This window comes from Engraulis encrasicolus, chromosome 14, assembly GCF_034702125.1.
Source record: "Engraulis encrasicolus isolate BLACKSEA-1 chromosome 14, IST_EnEncr_1.0, whole genome shotgun sequence".
NCBI classification, from domain to species: domain Eukaryota; kingdom Metazoa; phylum Chordata; class Actinopteri; order Clupeiformes; family Engraulidae; genus Engraulis; species Engraulis encrasicolus.
The window spans coordinates 35,486,427-35,506,426 of record NC_085870.1 but is presented as its reverse complement, the minus strand read 5'-3'; the positions used below and the strand labels follow the sequence as shown (position 1 = coordinate 35,506,426).

The window sequence follows — 20,000 nt, the reverse complement described above, 5'->3', positions numbered from 1 at the left end:
CATGAATTCACATCCTCAATAAATATACTGTTCAGTCTATAAAAATAACCCACAATAATCCTCACCGTGCCACTCACAACAATTACTCAACCCACATAGTGGCATAGCAAGACGCACAACTCTTTTGGCTCGGGGGTTTCATAACTAGTCTGGTATGTAAATGTTGCTATGTGACGCGTATGGTATGTCGTGCGGCATGTCTGACAACGGTCATGTGGGGGCACAAAGTCAGAGACAGAGGCGGCCAAGGGGCCAGGGGGCGGCCAGGGGACTGGGAGGGGGACGGGGGCCCAGACGTCAAATTTCAGCTGACGAGATCACATGTACCTCATATGCTGCAGATCACAGCACAACAGGAGAGAGAGAGAGAGAGAGAGAGAGAGAGAGAGAGAGAGAGAGAGAGAGAGACAGAGAGACAGAGAGACAGAGAGACAGAGAGAGATAGCACAGCAGGAGAGAGAGAGATAAGCAAGGAGTGAGAGGAGAGGGTGAAAGGGGTAGAGAGGGGCAGCAAGGGAAGGGAAAAGAGAAAGAGAGAAAGGGAATGATGGGGCCGTGATGGAGGGATGAGAAATGGAGGATAGTCAGGCCAAAAGGAGCAGGAGAGGGAGCTAGTAGGCACACATAGTATGACTCAAGATGGCACACATACCATATGTGGCCTATGTAGGGAGCAATGCACTATAGAGAGAAGTCAAGCGAAAGACAAGTCATGCGAATAGCAGTCGCACAAGAATTAAGACGGAGGCGGCAGGGGAGGGCAGGGCAGAGGAGGACAGATGAAGAAGGACTCCAAAAAAAAAAAGAGGGGATGGAATGCGGAGGAGAGGAGGGGAAGACAGAGGAGGAGGAGGGAAAAAAAGAATGGGAAAGACAGAAAGAAAAGAAAGGAGGGAGTAGCAGCTGTTCTTTTTGGGTAATGAGATTAGGTGTGTCAAGTGCCAGGCATGCCCTGTTCATTACGGTGGCTACTGCGGAGTGTGTAGTGTATCCTTCACGTGCGCCCAGTTAGGCAGACGCTCCATGACCCGACCAACCACACCGCACCGCACCGCACACACACACACACACACACACACACACACACACACACACACACACACACACACACACACACACACACACACACACACACACACACACATGAACTCAACCCAGTCTTCTGAGGTCTATGGGAAACTACTGTCACACACACACACACACACACACACACACACACACACACACACACACACACACATACACACACACACACACACACACACACACACAAGGACACATGCATACACGTACTGTACACACACACACACACACACACACACACACACACACACACACACACACACACACACACACACACACACACACACACACACACACACACACGAGCATGACAGCAAGCAAAGAAGACTAAATGCACATGACATCAGCATACGTGACAGATGTACACCCCCCCCCCCCCCACCCACACACACGTGCACACACACACTCGGCCAGGTATGTTGTCTGGGCCAGCTGCTTTGCGTGGGTTGATGGTGGCCAGTGTCCTCTTCACACTGGCAGAGGACAGGTACAGGGGTTGATCATGGGGGGGAGGGGGAGTTTTCTGTGGATGAGTGTCATTTTGTGCTTCAAAACGGGCAAAGAAACTGTTCAGGTCGTTTAGCAGAGAGGTGTTGTTGTCACAGCTTCGTGGTGCGGGCTTATAGTCCGTGATGGCCTGTATGCCCTGCCACAGGCTCTGTGCATCTCTGCTGTCTTTGAAGTGTGTTGTTATTTTGTCCGAGTATTCCTTTTTTGCTTTCCTGATGCCCTGGGACAGGTTTGCTCTTGCTGCTTTTAGGCCAGCTACGTCTCCTGCTCTGAAGGCTTTGTCTCTGGCCCTCAGCAGTCTGTGAACGTCTCCTGTGAACCATGGCTTCTGGTTGGCCCTGATGGTGATGCGTTTTATTTCTGTAACATCATCAATGCATTTTGTGATGTAGGAGGTCACGGTGTCTGTGTACTCCTCAATGTCAATGTGGTTGCTGTGGGTGGCAGCTGTTTTGAACATGTCCCAATCTGTGGTTTCAAAGCAGTCTTGTAGTCGTGACACGGCTACACATTACTGCTAACATTGTGAAGGCTTGCTCACCTGACCAAGGGACAGCACACACATTTACTCACAGGCAAAAACACACACCTTAACTTCCATCAGGATCAATTAAGTATCTCTTTTCTATATGAACTCAAAGATGATCTCAATTACAAACTCACACATGCTGTACACACACACACACACACACACACACACACACACACACACACACACACACACACACACACACACACACACACACACACACACACACACACACACACACACACACACACACACACACACACACACACACACACAGGTTGGAATGTGTGAACAAGAAGACTGAGTTCTTGTCTTGGTGTAAATATTTAGTGGTTTGAGCTGAGTGTTCCCGCGGGAAAAGCTAGTTGTAGAAGCCAAATGCTTCCTCCGGTCACTATCCAGACCACTTAGCACATCCTCTGTCCTATCTCTGTTACCTGAGAGACCGGGGTCAACCTGACATAATGTCTACACGTTAACACACAGAACAAATGTGCAGATAAGCCGACTTGGGAGCGTGGGGGGGATTCAGTTGGCAATGGGGTCAGTTGTCCCGGGCCCAGAGAGTGTGTAGGTGTGTGTGTGTGTGTGTGTGTGTTGGGGGGGTAGGATTGAGTCCTCATATTGTATGTTGGGTGTGGGGATGGTCCCTTTCCAGATGACTTTGTCCTGGGCCCAGGGCTCAAACGTGTCAAATGTGCCAATGGAAAGTCTAACCAGGGAAGTCAGCAGGGATGGTGGCAGAGAGAGGAGGGGCCCAGAATTGAGTCCTCATTACATTGTATTGGGTAAGGAGGGGGGCCCTTTCAAATGACTTTGTCCCAGGCCCATCCAGAGCTGTTATCAATGGCACTGAGTCTGTCTGTGTTGCACTTCAATGGCCATTCATATAGACGTCTCTCTTCTCTCCGTGACGTTGTATTGTTTATATTTTAATATCGGCCTGTGTAACATTACCCAGTGTCTGCTTAAGCAGCTCTAGCAGCTTGTATATGTACTGGATGTACCCGTTGAACACTAGTGCCAGTCTAGCTCAGAGATGTCAATTAGAAGTGGGACAATACCAGGGCTTACCTAATAGTGGATAGTTATCTTGGATAAGTTATAAGCCTATAATTAACATTGTGTTGGCCTTACCGTGGCTTAGTAGTAGGGCACTCGTCTACTATGCGGCCGACCTGGGTTCGATTCCAGTCCGGGTCCTTTGCTGACCCTTCCCCGTCTCTCCCAAACATTTCCTGTCACTCTCTCATACTGTCCTGTCAAAAATAAGGTCTAAAAGACAAAAAAAGAATTAACAATGCATTGACAAATAAAGGGTAAGTCACAAAACAGATGAATATAGGCTACTGTAGATTGACACCATATCAACATATTGAAGTATGTAACTTTTTTTTAAAGCAAAACGATGGGATTGTGCGCAATGGTGCGTGAATTCTTAGTGGCTGAGATGTAAAGTGATATTGACTGCATGCTTTCAACTGACTCATTTTAATATCATACCCTATGGCAGGATATTGCTGCGCTCGAGCCTTTTCAATCCAATGGTTTTGACAGTTTGACCTGAGCTTAGGGTGTAATTACGCGTGGGAATTGACAATTGGAATGCCGCTGCAATGCATGACTCGGCATCTTTTTCAAGCGGCTGCTATCTCGGCTGGCTGCCATCGAGTCCGGGCTCAAGGTCTATTGTGACTCGTACCAGTTTCCCATAGCTACGGAGTTGCTAACGCTCATGCAAGGAATAGTGCAGAAGGGTATTAGTAGAATGGGGTAGAGTAAAGACACTGTACTTATCCCTAAGGGCAATTAACATGTCCAGCAGCGTTGGCACATCACATGCATTGCACAAATTCAGATCTCACATAGACTTACACACATTCAGGGCTACTGTCAGCTTTGGCAGGGCCCAGGACAAAGTAATTTGACAGGGCCCACCAGCCCAATACATTCAATGCAATGAGAAACCCAATTCTGGGCCCCCTCTCTCCCTGGGCCCGGGACAGCTGTCCCATTTGTCCCTCCCTGTCAGCACCCCTGAACACATCTACACACAGATACCTACGCACTGCACTATGAAATTTGGTGTTTAAAAACATAGATAGGGGCAGTAGGGGTATTGTCATTATTAAGTGAGAGATAATACTTTTTAAATACGTCCAGCAGCATCGACACAAATTTATATTACACAAATTCACATTTCACATACTGCATAAACTTCGGTTAGGCTATCTACACACAGATCTTTTGACTATCAAGGCTGGAGTGTTAAAAAAAAACTTAGATAGCCCAGGGGTGTTAACATTATGATGTGATTATGCTTTATGGTTGTGTTATTAGTCAATTGTACAGGAGGTCCTGAATATGTAACATTGTTCTACATTGCACAGCATGAGAAAGAGCGCCATTTTTTAATCAGACTTACTAAATAAGCTTTATTGGGTTTAAAAAGGGATGACGTCACATTGAATACAGATCAAAGTACTGACTTTCCCCTAATATAATTTAATATATCATGGTATTTTTCACAAATACAAAAATGTTTCAGATGACTATCTTTAAAGGCTGTGAAATTAGAAGCTACTGTAAGCTATTATCAATTAGTATTGCCATTGCTGAAGTCTCAGGGAAAAAAACTTTCACTGGCATGTATTGTTCAGCATGCCACACATACTCTCTCTCTCTCTCTCTCTCTCTCTCTCTCTCTCTCTCTCTCTCTCTCTCTCTCTCTCTCTCTCTCTCTCTCTCTCTCTCTCTCTCTCTCTCTCTCTCTCTCTCTCTCTCTCTCTCTCTCTCTGCCTCTGCCTAACTACTCACATCTTATTAACAACAAGATCAGGAAATGGGTCTCCCCTGAGACAATCTACTGAAGACCAGCTGAAGTCCTTTGACTCGTCTCTTTCCACCACCCATGGCCTTCAAGGCTTGCACATCTAACAGAGACAAAATGCCTGTAATCAGTCATCTAACCAACCTTGTGAGGTACCCAAATTTAATTTCACAAGTCCCATGGTTTGGATTTGGGGTTGGGGAAGAAACCGGGAGTTTGGTAATGTGCCTCACATGCCGAGTGGTCCTGTGTCAAAACCTGACTGTTGGACCAGGCCGCGGCATCAATTGGAAACCTCACGGACTAAAACTGGATCTTCTGTGATGATGACCACCACGCCCCTGCACAGAAGCACAGGGGTCAAATATTTTCACTCACCAGACCTCGACCGTGACAGATTTCTTTCAACACCAACCCCCACCCAATCCTCAGGATTTCTAGATGACTAATTGCAAGCGTCCAATTTCTAGGTTTAGCAAAGGCTCTAAATTAACACCAGCCACCAGACAACCAGCCAAAGGCCGGTGAAATTTTAAGACCAACTACTAGTCACTTAACATCTACTAGTCTAGCCATTTTGGCTGATAGTGAAAATAGTTAATTTAGGGCCATGGGTTTAGCTATTTATGATTCAAATGCATTCAGTATGCAAATATGCAGTGGAATGGAATGGTGAAACAACTATACCAGATGTAACTATGTTTAAGGTTATCTTTAATAAAGATTACAGGTCATTCACCCAACGTCAGCAGCCTACTGTACATTGTTTGGATCCCAACGTTAGGACCATGCACAGAATCACGGATCCCATTGATAGGACCATAATGTAGGACTACCAATACTGGCCAGTGGCACGTGGAAGACAAGCTGCATTCACCTGGATGATAGTGATATAGCCTAGTGGAGCTGCTTAAGATGCAAAGGGTCTTATTTAAAAAGGCCACGGGCGTAGGTTTGGGGGGACGGTTGTGACATGTCCCTACCAATATTTTAGGGATAGGCCTATAAAATTGTCCCCCTACCAATTTTTGTCATATTATTTTAATGTAGGCCTATCGAAAATCTACATTGATTAGTTTATATTTCAATATAGCCTATTACAAAGTGGTAGCATTAATTTTAAAAAAAAACATTTTAAACTGGTTAAACGGACATTTTAAACGGACATTTGAAGTTGCACCGCAACTGGTGCAGCTAGGCGGACATTAGAAGTTATTTCGCCATCGCAACTAGTGCAACTAGGCGGACATTAGAAGTTATTTCGCCATCGCAACTAGTGCAGCTAGGAGGACATTAGAAGTTATTTCGCCATCGCAACTAGTGCAGCTAGGCGGACATTAGAAGTTATTTCGCCATCCCCGCAACATTATGCAGCCAGAAGGGCGATAGCCTATTTATCACATTTCTACACATTTCTAACATTAAAAACCTCGTATTGCATGGGACACAAACAGTCATGTTCCCGAACCATTTCAATCTTGCCAGGCTGTGCCATTTTGCAAATTATTCCGTGTGATAGAAATGCATTTTGAAGACAAACTAAAGGCTACTCTCGCTTTATGCGGTAGACTGCAAACATGTAGGCCTAGGCCTAGCGCTTGCCACGTCTTGTGAAAAGTTTAGCAAAAAGAATTTTGAGTTGTGACTCCACTGCATTCTGAGAATAACAGTCAGGTGTAGCCTATTTTGTGGGTAGAACTACGCTCTAGCGTTCTCTCGTGCGCAGCTTCTCCCAGGATTAAAAAAAGCTGTGCCCTTTTCTAAAAAAAATCAGTGATAGAATGACTCTCTCTCTCTCTCTCTCTCTCTCTCTCTCTCTCTCTCTCTCTCTCTCTCTCTCTCTCTCTCTCTCTCTCTCTCCACGGCTATGTTGTCCAGGCCCATTAGAAATGCTGAATCGTTGAAGCAATGTTGTTTAAATGTTTGATAGATTTATCTGTGTTTTACATGCACCACTTAGGCTAAGTATAATATAGCTCCCTACCAAATCTCAGATGAAACCTATGCCCTTGAAAAAGGCCCTGAATACTTGGGCTCTCATGGCCCAGAGAGATCATGGGCAATAATGCTCTAATTGACGTTTTGTTGTTAAGGTAGGCCTATTTATATTTGTCCAATGAGAGTATATTTATACAGTATATACTGCATGTACTCTCATTTGAATCATCTTTAAAAAGACGTCAAGCCACAGAGCAAGACATTGATTATCAAAGTACAGTTTCTTTGCTAATCCACAGCAAATTGTATTTTTTTGATATTTTGTTTCCTAAAATGAACAATAACATTTATACCAACATAATTCTGAAAATAGGACGGACTGCCTGAAAAATAACAGCAACACTTTCCCTAAAAAGCTTTATGAATGCTTTGTTATTAATGTACTATATCAATAAAGAATGAACCACTTTATTTACAGTATATGGTTTTCAAAATTTCACCCAAGTCTACTTAGATGAACCCATAGTCTATAGATGTTATCTTAATAAGAGCTGTGAGAAAGGCCTGCGTTATATAACTGCTTGTAGCTGAAACTCACTTAAGTTGTAGATGCATCACATTGTAAAAAAAAAAGTCTCAGAATCACTCACGATGTACCAAATTTAACCTCAAATCCAATCAGCTGTTTAAACTTCTGACACACCTTTTTACACAGAACTCTCTCATTGGCTGTGAAGGAATACAACAAGACGGAGAGACCACTGAGCAGCCTTGTTTGTGGCCTTGGTCCCGCCCTCTGGGTATATATGTAAAACTGAGAGTAAGTGCTCATTCACAACAAGTAAAGTGAAGCGATTGTATTCTCTCTCTCTCTCTCTACCTCCACTGTTTGGATCCCCTCATCATCCACAACTTTTGGCTACTCTTTTTTTTGGTCAGGAGCAAGAACACTCAACAAATTTAAACATGCATAGTAAAGATCAGATTTGGTAAGTTTTTAACGTTTTTTTAATTCATCTGATATAGGGGATTCTGATGTGTGTGTGTGATTTGAATCATGTCTATCTATATTCAGCAAGAAGCCCTGTAGCTAAGTAATATTTTTTTTTCACTAACATGAATGATGAATGATAAATGATGGTGCTGATGATGCTTCTGTTGATGATGATGATTAGTGCTGATGATGCTTCTGTTGATGATGATGATGATGATTAGTGCTGCTACTGCTGCTGCTGATGATGATGATGATTTTTTTGCAGAGACATGAATCATATATTTCCAATGTCTTGGTTGGCTGCTTGACAGTAGAGAAAAATGATTGTTTAGAGTTCCAAATTTTGAACGGTGCAGTGAAACCCGCCGCACTATGGACCAAAAGTGGCGGCAAGAAAGTGTTAAGCAGCCAGCGCTGCTGTAATCCATAAACCCATAATCCTAATAACTAAGGAGAGCTGCCAGGTGAAATCTGTTAACCCATTGGCGCCTGAGCCCGTTTTTAGAAAAGGTCCCCAATGCCTGAGGGTTTTTTGAGATAAGAAAAAATGGTTGGAAACTCCTATGAAAATTTCAATATGTCAGCCTCTGGAACACATAGGGACATGGGACAAATTGCATTTAAAAGGTAAAATCCTCTGCTTTCACGGGATTATGCTCATTCAGCATTAACACTAACACTTATTCCTTAAAAAAAATTATATCTCATAATCAAATGATTGAAAAAAGTTTCATGTGCTTTCAGGATAATTCTTGATGCTGCTATTTATTATAGGCTATTAGGCTACTAGGCTATTGCTACTGTTACAATAGCCGACTTTAACTAAATCATAATAGGCCTAATCATTATTATTATAATTATTAGGCAGTCATTTCTGCCATAAATCGGGGGACATTTGTCTAATACAGCCACTTGCTCTCCCACCGGCGAGTAATGGCCGTTGTATTTCTCCAAACGTTATGCAGAGACCGATGAGCAATTTCATCCTATTTTGAGGGGCTCCACTTTGAGCTGGATGGCCGCGCGTCTATAATCCGCATGTCTACCGTTGTCTGCCTCACCAACAGGCTATCACCATATCCGAAAGTTCCTCAGAGAAAATATTCTGAAATAGGCCTATATCTAAAGGACGTGCTTCCTCAGATATTGGCACCTTCGCCAATTGCCCCGAGTGTCGGAGTGAACTTTTGGTAACGTCGGGTGCGAAATCTAGCTGACTGTATTTGGAAGCCACTCGCCCACCCCTTCATGCGGCCGCGGCAAATCACACTCCTGCTCTCTATCTAAAGGGTCTTCCATCATATTTCCTTTCCTCGATTAAAATCTCTTCATTACCTTTCAACTGAACATCACGTTCGCTGTAACAATGTGTCTCGCGAACCACAGCCTTTTTTTTTTTTTTTTACCTGTGTGAAATGGCTAAACAACCCACGTCTGCAGAAGCGAGCATGGTTGATTTAATTTGATATTTTTTGTCGACGAATCAAACTTTTTTTTGCCACATGATCTTTAAAAAAATCGAGAACACCCACATCTTGTGTATTTGAACAAAATATTGTGCATTGCATCTCCCATGCGTCTTGAAAATATTGACAAATCAATAATGTTGCGTTTTGCAACAACCGGCGTCAGGGCCAATGTTGCGTAACGCAACAACCGGCGTCAATGGGTTAACTGAGCGAGAGCTGAGACCTTTGCCTCCAGTCCTTACAAAGCTACTCGTATGTTTCAGGACTCTTGAGAACCCAAGTATTCAATTCACTGCCTTTTTTTTTTCTTTTTCACTGTGACCCATTTTTAACTCCCAGGAAACCCACAACTACAGCATGATCATCCATGTGCCACTGGCCCTCTGGGCTATAGCTCTCGTGGCCCTGTGCATGGTCCTCCTAACACTGGGATTCAAACAATGCAGCCCCCTGACGTTGTGCGGATGCTTTTAAAACAGTCAAACAATCTCTGACGTATAGTGGCCCAATTTGACCACTGTGGAGCATTATTTGGTCGCACACACAGTGCCTTTTTAGCCTGGCCGGCTGGCATGCCACATTCTCCAGAGGAATGAGCGACCGTGTGTTTTAAATGGTGGCATTCACTGCTTTGGGAGCGTCGTCTCTTCTGCCTGAATTGTCATATATATTCTCTCTCTGTGCCAGACTGTGACTTGTGTTTTGTCTGACTGCCATTGCTGACACTAAACCGGTGTGCTGAAGCTTATGGATGTCTGGCAACATCTCATCTTATGGTGTATATAAATCTGTCTGGATGATGCAGTATCTTTTAGTGCCAGCCAGCTCCCCCCAACACCCCCATCCTTAAATGTTCCACTATATGTTTACTATCTTTTAATCCCCCCCCAACCTCACACCCTCTCGCTATCTCCTCCTTGCTCTCTCTCTCTTTCTCTCTGTCTTCCTGTCTACTGCTCTCTCTCCATCTATTCATCTCCTGCTCTCTCCCCTTCTCTCTTTCCCTCCCTGTCTCTCTTGCTCTCCATCTCTTGTTTGCTGTCTGCCTCTCTCATTGCTCGCTCTCTCTCTCTCTCTCTCTCTCTCTCTCTCTCTCTCTCTCTCTCTCTCTCTCTCTCTCTCTCTCTCTCTCGCTCTCACACTCTCTCTCTCACTCGCTTTTTTCATCCTCCGTTCTCTCCCTCCTTCTCTACCCCTCTTCTCTCTCTCTGCTCCTGACCTTTCATCCTTCCTGTCCCCTCTCCTCATCTCCTCCTCAGTTATGAAGACTACCAGAAGTCAGCAGACTGGCTGCTGTCCCAGACTCAGCATCGGCCCAAGGTGGCCATCATCTGTGGCTCTGGCCTGGGCCTGCTGGCAGACGCCCTCAAGTGCCAGGACTCCTTCAAGTACGGAGACATCCCCGGCTTCCCACAGAGCACAGGTGAGACCAGGGACCAAGGGCTAGGGGCAAAGAAAGAAAAGGCCATTTTATTTTATAGGGCATTTCATGCACAAATGCAATTCAATGTGCTTTACAAAAAGTGAAAATAAGTAAATAAATAAAAGCACAAGGCATGGCAGGTGAAAATAGAAAAAATGTATTTTTTTTAAATGGGGCAAGGCAACAAACTGTTTGACCCCTGAAGGAAGTTCATTTTTGCAGGCATATGCACCAACCAATAGTATCATCATAATCTGTGAAATGTTGATTTGTCTTGTACCTTCTCCTTACTATGTCCAGAGTGGCAGCTGCAGCAACAAGACATGGAGACAGAGCGAACAGGCATAGATAAACATCTGAGGAAATAGAATAGAATTAAATAGATACAGAAATAGAAATACAGACTGGTTTGGTTTTAAAAAAAGACAAAGTGGAGGGCACATTGCAAAGTGGAGGAAATATTTGGAACTGTGAGGTTTATTGATTGTCAAGACATATTCGACTGAGAGTCAAGGAATGTGGTGTGTCCTAATTGAGACATTTAAATGCCTGCTCAACTGGACACAGACTGTACAGACAGGGGAAAAGACCTGCCAAAAAGGTGATTTTGTCTACCGAATTAGGAAAGCTGATTATTGGTGAACTCAAAGGAGGGCTACATTTCACATAACACAAACTCTCCCCCTCACAATCGTCTGCCTGTGATACCAACATGAAGAGCTAAGTGTCAGTGGTACAGTAAGTCCTTCAAACACACTGAGTGGTGATTGAGTAAAAAGGTCCCACTATGACGTTTTTGAGAGCTTGCTTGCTTGCCAGCGCATTAAAGCCGTTGATCACCTGATCGGAGGAACGGGTGGAGCATACAAATCCAATTGTAGTACATCGCTGAGAATAAATAAGTAAATAAATAAGTAAATAAATACATGCCCCCCTCACCTACTATGATGTTGATCACCTGACCGGAGAACGGGTGGAGCATACAAATCCAATTTTAGCACAACGCTGAGAATAAATAAATAAATATATAAATAAATAAATAAATGCGCCCCCCCTCACCTTATTATGTTGCATTCTTATGGTTGCTAAATTTAGGAGTTGCAGAACGAGCCTAAAGGCATGAGTGATGGTTTAATTGGATAGCTGTACACTTACATGAATTGGTAAATTTGTTTGTGCGTGTGTGTGTGTGTGTGTGTGTGTGTGTGTGTGTGTGTGTGTGTGTGTGTGTGTGTGTGTGTGTGTGTGTGTGCGTGCGTGCGTGCGTGCGTGCGTGCGTGCGTGCGTGCGTGCGTGTGCTTGCAAGTATGCGTGCATGCGTATTTGTGTGCTGAGTGCTTGCATGTATGCGTCCCTGTGTATTTGTGTGTTCGATCTCACTAAAGTGCATGCCATTGTCTTCCCAGTGCAGGGACATGCTGGCAGACTGGTGTTTGGGGAACTGAAAGGGAAGACATGTGTGTGCATGCAGGGCCGATTCCACATGTATGAGGGACACACGCTATGCAAGGTTAGTACAAAAAGACCACTTAAAGGTGTACTATGGACATTTTTAGTAGCTTCTTTCCAGAATTCATGCTGCCCATTCACCCAATTCAAAAATGTTAACTTTTTCATTAATACTTACCACCACCATCAAATGCGAAGTATTCATTATGACTGGGGAAATTGCACTTTTCATGTAGATTGTTCTCCATGTCCGCCATTTTGGGTTTCTAAAAACAGAGACTTTTAGCTACAAAACTTCATATACTTTGGTCATACCAGTAAATATTAGTTTATTACTTAGTACATATTCATGAAAATATCAAATCTGGCAACAGGCAGCACAGTTTCAATGAGCAGCATAGTTCCAATAGGACCTACTTACTCTGGCCACAATCCTGCACAGAGCACCTTTAAAACGCCTTTGCCCTGCTCCTATGGTATTGTGCTATCAATGTTTGTTATGATGTAGTTGAGTCACACAAAGTGTGAATGAGCCCACCAGCGGGCCAAGCTGCAAAAAGAAGCTACAACTCCCTACCTCTCCTTTAACCTTTACTTTGGCCGTAATAAATCACACTTTTGTGGTGTCCTGTTATTACCTCCCTCAACATTCTTCCCATGGTTTCACCACCTGGTTGTTACCCCTTCCTTCTCCCTTCCCCTGAACCTTTCCCCAAATTGACAACGATACGGTTATGTGCTGCTGTCGATGCATTAATAAAGGAGACAATTCCTTCCTGAAGCTCCATCGCAAAGAGCGTCATGCCGAAGACTTAAAAATGCCTTCAATTTCTTTAGTCCGGGTGCGTTATAACTTACACAGCACATATGATTCACAATCACCTTGTATTGTTCTTTTTGGACGTTGTGTCTTAATGCTATTATAAGCAAACAGCACACATCCCCAGTGTGTGTCACCTTCAAAACAATGGCCCAGCAATCACATGCACTTGTGTCAGGCTTGTTTCAAATGAGGAGAAGTGGTGCTGGGTGTGTGCTGGCATACCTGTGAATTCCTGCCAATGGACTAAGACAGAACAGAGCAGCACTGGTTTGTACAGACGGAGTATACAGGCTACATGAAGGGTACAATATATATTTAGAATGCATAACAATAATAATAGTAGTAGTACTAATAATAATTATCATTATTCCTCAAATATTTTTAGAGGGAGCAACACAAAAAATGCCCAAGCCTTTTTATATCCGTTTGTGCTAGTGAGTAAGATTCAAGATTCACGATTCAAGAAGTTCATTGCCATGTCAATACAATTGATAGGAATTTGTTGTGGCATAACCCTAACATCAAATAGATGTAAAGATGGAAGGTCAAAGACACACAACAGCAGAGCATATAAATATGGGCAGACAGCTCCGGGCATAGACGTAGACAGTAGTAGAATAAAGTGCATTATAAAGTGCATGTTGAAGTGTTACCAAGGGTCAAGTGCATACAGGGCATACAATCAGGGGTGCTGACAGGGGGGACAAAGGGGACAGTTGTCCCGGGCCCAGAGAGAGAGGGGCCCTAAAATTGGGTCCTCATTACATTGTATCTATTAGGCTGGGGGCCCCATTCAGATGACTTTGTCCTGGGCCCAACCAAAGCTGTCAGCGGCCCTGCATACAATATACCCTGTTGCATGCATGGCAAAAGCCATAGCCGTAGTACTGTATGAGTGGGCAAGGGGGCACCCAGGAGCTAGTATCACATGTCTCCTGCTCCGCTCGGCCTACCACCCATCACATGCTAAAGCACCAGCGCTCCGCTCCGGCTCAATGTGGCCTTTGTGAGCGTGAGAAGAAAGCGCTGTTACGTAACATAGGCAGGTTAGGCTGATGCTGTTAGCTGCTTGCTGCTTTCCTCTGCAGCAGCAGCAGCAGTGGTGGTCCCTTGTTCACTTGAGTGCATGTGAGAGTAGTTACTGGGGGGCCAGTGTCATGTCCATATGAGCTACTACCCCTCGAGCAGAGCTGCCAAGTCATCGTTACAACTTACAACGCACTACGACACCGGCCCCTGAGAAGCAAAGCAGCGTTGGTAGCTCATCTCGATGAAGCAGCCCATGTTGACAGAGCACTAGATTGGATGATGTACTGGGAATCACTACAGCTGCTGCTGGTGGTGATGTAACAGCCTATTACTGTCCCAAATGAGAACACTGAATGAAATTTAAAATAAAAAAACAGGTCCAATGTCCTTCTGTCCCCATGTCTCTCTTCTCTGTTTCTCTCTCCATCTCTCTCTCCATCTCTCTCTCCATCTCTCTCTCTCTCTCTCTCTCTCTCTCTCTCTCTCTCTCTCTCTCTCTCTCTCTCTCTCTCTCTCTCTCTCTCTCTCTCTCTCTCTCTCTCTCTCTCCCCCCCCTCTCACTCTGCCTCCAAACAGGTGACTTTTCCTATCAGGGTATTTAAGCTCTTGGGTGTGGAGACGCTGATTGTCACAAATGCGGCTGGCTCGCTGAATGACACCTACCACTGTGGGGACATCATGGTGATCAAGGACCACATTAACCTCCCAGGCCTGGCTGGACTCAACCCACTCAACGGACCCAATGAGGAGAAGTAGGTTTTCCCACTGAATACCACTTAACTTCAGTGTGAAGAACATTAACCCTGCTGTGTGAAGCCAGTTGGACAAAGACCAAAGTCAGTTGGACAAAAAACAAAGGTCATGATGGAAGTACCTGCTATCTAAAGTAGTCTGCATTGCTGACTAAGCTGAGGGCTAAAAAACCTGCGGGAATTCTTCCACAAACTATTTTTTCAACCTAAGACTAATGTTTTTATAACTGTTTCATTGACTCACCAACAGAGTTTAACATTTCTGACTTTGCTTGGCTGCCCTCTCTGGTATACTACAACACTACATAAAGTCAGTTGGGAGGACCAAAGTTGCAAAGCTGCAGTGGCAATTCTGCTCTCAACCTCTTTCATGAAAACCACTCTGTAATGCTGCAACTCCTACTTACTTCAAGTCAGCTGTGTCACAAAACAACCAATCAGGAGCCGGATTCCTTTTGGCTCGTGCAGTCAACGTCCAGTAGCCGCTTGTTTTGCACGTCAAAACTAATATCATCAGAGAGAGAGCACGGGATCATGTGCTGAGGCGCACGAGAGTCCGTGGTAATGTAGACCACTTACACGAGTAGACCACCTGACCCCTCGGCTCCGCCGGCCTCCCAGCACCCGACACTCATTTGGCCATTTGAATCCCTGGCAGCAGTTGTTGTTTTTGTCCATCCACGCAGGGCCACTGACAGCTTTGACCGTGGGCCTGAGATAAGTTCATCTGAAAAGGCCCCCCTCTCTCGATATATACAATGTGATGGGGACACAATACTGGGGGCCCTCTTATCACTGGGCCCAGGACAACTGACCCCTTTGTCCCCTCCTGTTGGCAGGCCTGAATCCTCATATGCACGTGAAAGAGGAATACTGTGAATGTGGCATCGTTATTGGAAGGAATTAATCAAAGTGGTGTGACACTAAGCAGAGGATTTTATATGCAGAGCAGTAGCTAACGACAAGCACTGGACATTACCCATTATATGGGAATTTAGTGTCGCAAGCTGCACCATTAAAAGTAGTTGATTTAATCAGCAGCAGTCATAACTCTCCTTTTTTCTCTCTTTCTCTCTGTCTCTCTGTCTCTCTCGCTCTCTGTCCCTCTGTCTGTGTCTGTCTCTCTCTCTTCCTCTGCCTCTCTCTCTCTCTCTCTCTCTCTCTCTCTCTCTCTCTCTCTCTCTCTCTCTCTCTCTCTCTCTCTCTCTCTCTCTCTCTCTCTCTCTCTCTCTCTCTCTCTCTCTCTCCAGGTTTGGGCCTCGGTTTCCCCCCATGTCGGGTGTGTATGATAAGCACCTGCGGCGTATGGCCTTTGACATCTGCAAGAGTCTGGGCTTCGCTCAGTTTGTGCAGGAGGGAGTCTATTGCATGGTGGGAGGACCCAACTTCGAGACCATCGCTGAGGCCCGCCTTTTACATAGACTCGGTGTGGACGCAGTAGGTAAGAAAGAAACTCATGATACTCATGGCACCAAGGCTGGACTGAGAGGAAAAATGAGGCCGGGCATTTTAGCCAAGACTGGTCCACCAGGCATTGAGAGAGACAACAAAGCCTTTGACACAATTTTAGTCATCTAATATGAGCTATTTTGACCATAACCGTTGAAAAGCTTTGTTAATATCTGACTCAGATCTCAAAGAGGTCTGCTGTAGTGGCGTGAGTACTGATACCATTGAGGGGTGGGCCAGGCCAAAATTATCAACAGTTCACCGGGCAAATGCCATGTATGCCATATGGCCAATTCAGCTATACATGTCACCCATAAAAACCCACTTTGACTTACATAATGTGGCCAGGTAAAGGATCATAATTCAAGACAGATTATCCAAGTAGGCTATGCGGTTCCTGTTTTTTGTTCTCGTTTTTTTTTTTTTTTGCTCTTTGGATTCTTTTCAATATGGTTGATAAATCCAGTAAAATCCGATAATTCCAGGAATTTAAAGTAAGTTTATAAGAGTTCAAACAAACAACACAAACAAAGTGCCCCCATGTACATTTTTTGAATAAAGTTCATTCAGTTAAAAAAAGTGTTATGCAGGCCTACATAAATCATACACAAGTCTGTACACAGTCAAATCTGAAGGCCTACATTGTTACTCTTCTATAAGCGGGCGTACAACTGTGAGCGATCTAGCCGTAGTTAGGCACTATACACCATTTGCTTTGGAAGAGTGTGAGTTCTGACAGGTGTTTGTTTGTGTGTGTGTGTGTGTGTGTGTGTGTGTGTGTGTGTGTGTGTGTGTGTGTGTGTGTGTGTGTGTGTGTGTGTGTGTGTGTGTGTGTGTGTGTTGCAGGCATGAGCACTGCTCCCGAGGTGCTGGTGGCGAGCCACTGTGGCATGCGAGTGTTCGGCCTGTCCCTCATCACCAACAAGGTGGTGAAGAGCTACGACGACACGGAGTCGGTCAACCACGAGAGCGTGCTGGAGGTCAGCAAGATGCGCTCGGAGACCCTGCAGACGCTGGTTACGGAGCTGGTGAGCCGCATGGACATCAACAACAACACTGCGTGATGACGGCCACCGCTGCTACCCTCTTCATCCTCATCAACAAAACCACGACATTGACGACAACATACATGCACAACAGCAACAACAACAACAACAACAACAACAACCACAACAGCAAATACTGGACACTACCCAGCATGCTCCTCCACACTCGAGAACCCCCAACACTTGACAGTTCTTTTTTTGCCAGCATATTTGCAGCTATTCACAATGTTGTCACCGACTATTATGTTTTGCGAACAAAATGTGCATTGTCGAGTGTGTGTAAAATGTATCTGTTCATCAGTCAGTTCCAATAACAAGATCTTTGTCATGTTTTCTTGTGCTGTCACGAGGTTAGACTGGTGAAGTATTTTTTTTTGTAATTGATAGAATTGATACTCATCTGTACGTATGTGGTGCACAGTTCCTCATCAGCAAATGTGAAAACAAGAAACAGTGGAAAATAATAAGGTGCATATTTTTTATGGAAAAAAAATCTTGTTTCTATATGTTCTTAAACGTTTACATCAGTTGTCTTAGATTCTGTCTTTGATGGCTCCCTTGTTAATAAATCTATGGTACTTAAATCTAAAGATTAATATAAACTATATTGCCTGTTCATGTACATATAAGATTACTCCTTGAATTTATATGGTGCTTTATGCAAATTTTGTGGTGCAATCTGATTTTACCTGTAAGTACTTGTACAATATTGCTCATGCAATTATTCTCAGAACTTATTTTATATGAAATAATGACTTGTTTAACCTCAACCGAAATCTTCAATAAACACACTACAACCAATGACCAAAGTCTTTTCTTTCATCAACAATCAATCCTATATTAGGTAGCCTAAGTATAATAGTTAGGCCTACCTATAGTGGAGACTGTAACAACACACCAAGCAGCCTAAGAAAACTTGTACAGCCGCCATAAGTACCTTTGGCCACTTGAGGGCGCGAGATCCCCACCGAAGACAGAGCAGCCCTCAACTACGTCTTGAGCAGAGCCTTCAGCTGCGCACCTAACCGGAATGATTGGCCCTGAGCGTCGCCTTTTCCGTGGCCTTGCGCTCCGAGTGCGTCTGGTTACTATAGTGATGGGAGAGCGAGTGCTGTTCACATCTGATTTCTCTGGACTGGAGGGTCTGGTTTTGCAGGGGTAGATGCTAGATTCTTGATTCTGAATCCGGCAGTAAGAAATGTAGGCCTACACTTACAACCTTCAGGCAGCTATGTAACAATCTCGGAACGTTTGTAGCGGGCAGGTCTACAGCATATTTCAAGTTGGCGATGGCTACATCTACTCAACAACACGGTTGTGTGAGGTCAAGAGTCAGCCAAAAGGTGGTAGGTAGCTTTGTCACATACATTTATTCAGCTCTAGCAACTCTAGTGCTAAGTTGGCCCTTGCCATGAAGATTAACCCACCTCCATTACAATACGTGAATACCGGTAGGCTGGATTGTTGATTGGCCAACACTAACGTAGTCCAACGTGCAACTCCTGTGTAATCATCACCAAGGTTACGGTTTGCTTTGCGAGCCACTTTACCACAGATATTAAACATCACCTTGTATGGCACATGTACGTATTCATGTTGTGCATGTGCATGTGTATTGACAGGATTACAGTAAGTGGGCGCGATGCGCTAGGGCTAAACAGAAGAATAATGAAACTGATCTTGGGACAAATGTGGAGGAACCAACTGCAGCAGACGACAACCACCAAACCACAGGATCAGACCTGGGCCCACCATCAAGGCCTACAATAACAAGGCGCCACAAATCAAGTGAGTGAAATTGTGGTAGGCCTAGGCCCTTACCAACATGCCTGATAGGCCTACATTTCTCCCTTTATTTTCTACTTGTGTTTTTTTTGTTTACTATGATCTTATCTTTTATTCAATATTTTATGTAATATTAATCATGCATTTGAAAGTGTTCTGAGACCGTACTACGGTGATACCACACTATAATAAATTGGAATTGAATTGAATTGAATTAATACTAAGTTTAGATGTTGAAACACTCATATAATAGCCAAGAAAATTCCAGCCTACTATTACTATAGTATTACTATAGTATTATTATAATTATTATAACGTTACCAACTGGTAATAGTGTATCATTGTCTGATGTGTGTTATTTGAAGCTGATGGAATCATCCTACCACATATGCCAATTGGACCCACTAAGAAGAACCTTGAAGTGGAGCGAGCAGAGGTCTCTGTAAAGAGGAAAGACAAGAAGATCAAAACTTTGAGTGTAGGTCACTGTGGAAATTGGTGTTTTTTTCCCCCTTGCTATTTGGCTTTGATTAGATAAGGAGAAGTAAATGTGGGAGTGAGTGGTAATAATTCCTGTCATCCTTCCTAAGAGATCATTCCCGTGAAGCCAACGTTCCTTTAAACCCCTCACACTGTAACCTCCAAACATAAAGCTTGTCACAGTGACAGCCAGCTGAATTCTCAGGCGAACTTCTTCTAATGTCAACATTTAATTGTATTGCTCACGCTACCCTTGACTTTTCAATACCTGACAATGCTTTGTTTCCCCTATACAGTGAGTCCAATATGTATTTGATCCCTTGCTGATTTTGCCGGTTTGCCCACTAATAAAGACATGATCAGTCTATAAATTTCTGATAATATGTATTCAAACATGGAGAGACAGAATAT

The 20,000-nt window shown here is 44.1% G+C and overlaps 2 protein-coding genes and 1 long non-coding RNA gene across 3 annotated transcripts in view; 2 read left to right on the top strand and 1 right to left on the bottom strand.

The window, feature by feature from the left end:
* The window catches only part of LOC134462505 (uncharacterized), a 24,349-nt gene extending 13,696 nt beyond the window's left edge, over window positions 1-10,653 (bottom strand). The window contains exons 1-2 of the long non-coding RNA XR_010037533.1: window positions 10,573-10,653; window positions 3,260-3,397 (exon numbers count right to left, since the gene is read on the bottom strand). This is a non-coding gene — a long non-coding RNA (uncharacterized LOC134462505). The remainder of the gene's footprint in view (window positions 1-3,259; window positions 3,398-10,572) is intronic.
* On the top strand, window positions 7,819-18,100 carry pnp4a (purine nucleoside phosphorylase 4a). The gene is made up of 6 exons (XM_063215574.1): window positions 7,819-7,879; window positions 10,613-10,776; window positions 12,183-12,286; window positions 14,654-14,829; window positions 16,080-16,270; window positions 17,125-18,100. Exons 1-6 carry the CDS (start codon window positions 7,857-7,859, stop codon window positions 17,340-17,342), a joined length of 876 nt encoding a protein of 291 aa, XP_063071644.1. The 5' UTR covers window positions 7,819-7,856; the 3' UTR covers window positions 17,343-18,100.
* Window positions 18,101-18,404: 304 nt separating this feature from the next.
* Window positions 18,405-20,000, top strand: part of c14h20orf96 (chromosome 14 C20orf96 homolog) — a 12,826-nt gene continuing 11,230 nt past the window's right edge. The window contains exons 1-3 of the mRNA XM_063215573.1: window positions 18,405-18,670; window positions 18,947-19,112; window positions 19,475-19,587. Coding sequence (XP_063071643.1) covers window positions 18,614-18,670; window positions 18,947-19,112; window positions 19,475-19,587 — 336 coding nt within the window. The 5' untranslated portion in view covers window positions 18,405-18,613. The remainder of the gene's footprint in view (window positions 18,671-18,946; window positions 19,113-19,474; window positions 19,588-20,000) is intronic.

Excerpts from the sequence above, each read along its gene's own strand:
- pnp4a (XM_063215574.1), top strand. The coding sequence starts at position 7,857 with ATGCATAGTAAAGATCAGATTTG. Across the intron at positions 10,777-12,182 it reads CGGCTTCCCACAGAGCACAG|TGCAGGGACATGCTGGCAGA; the intron begins GTGAGACCAGGG and ends TTGTCTTCCCAG. Across the intron at positions 12,287-14,653 it reads AGGGACACACGCTATGCAAG|GTGACTTTTCCTATCAGGGT; the intron begins GTTAGTACAAAA and ends GCCTCCAAACAG.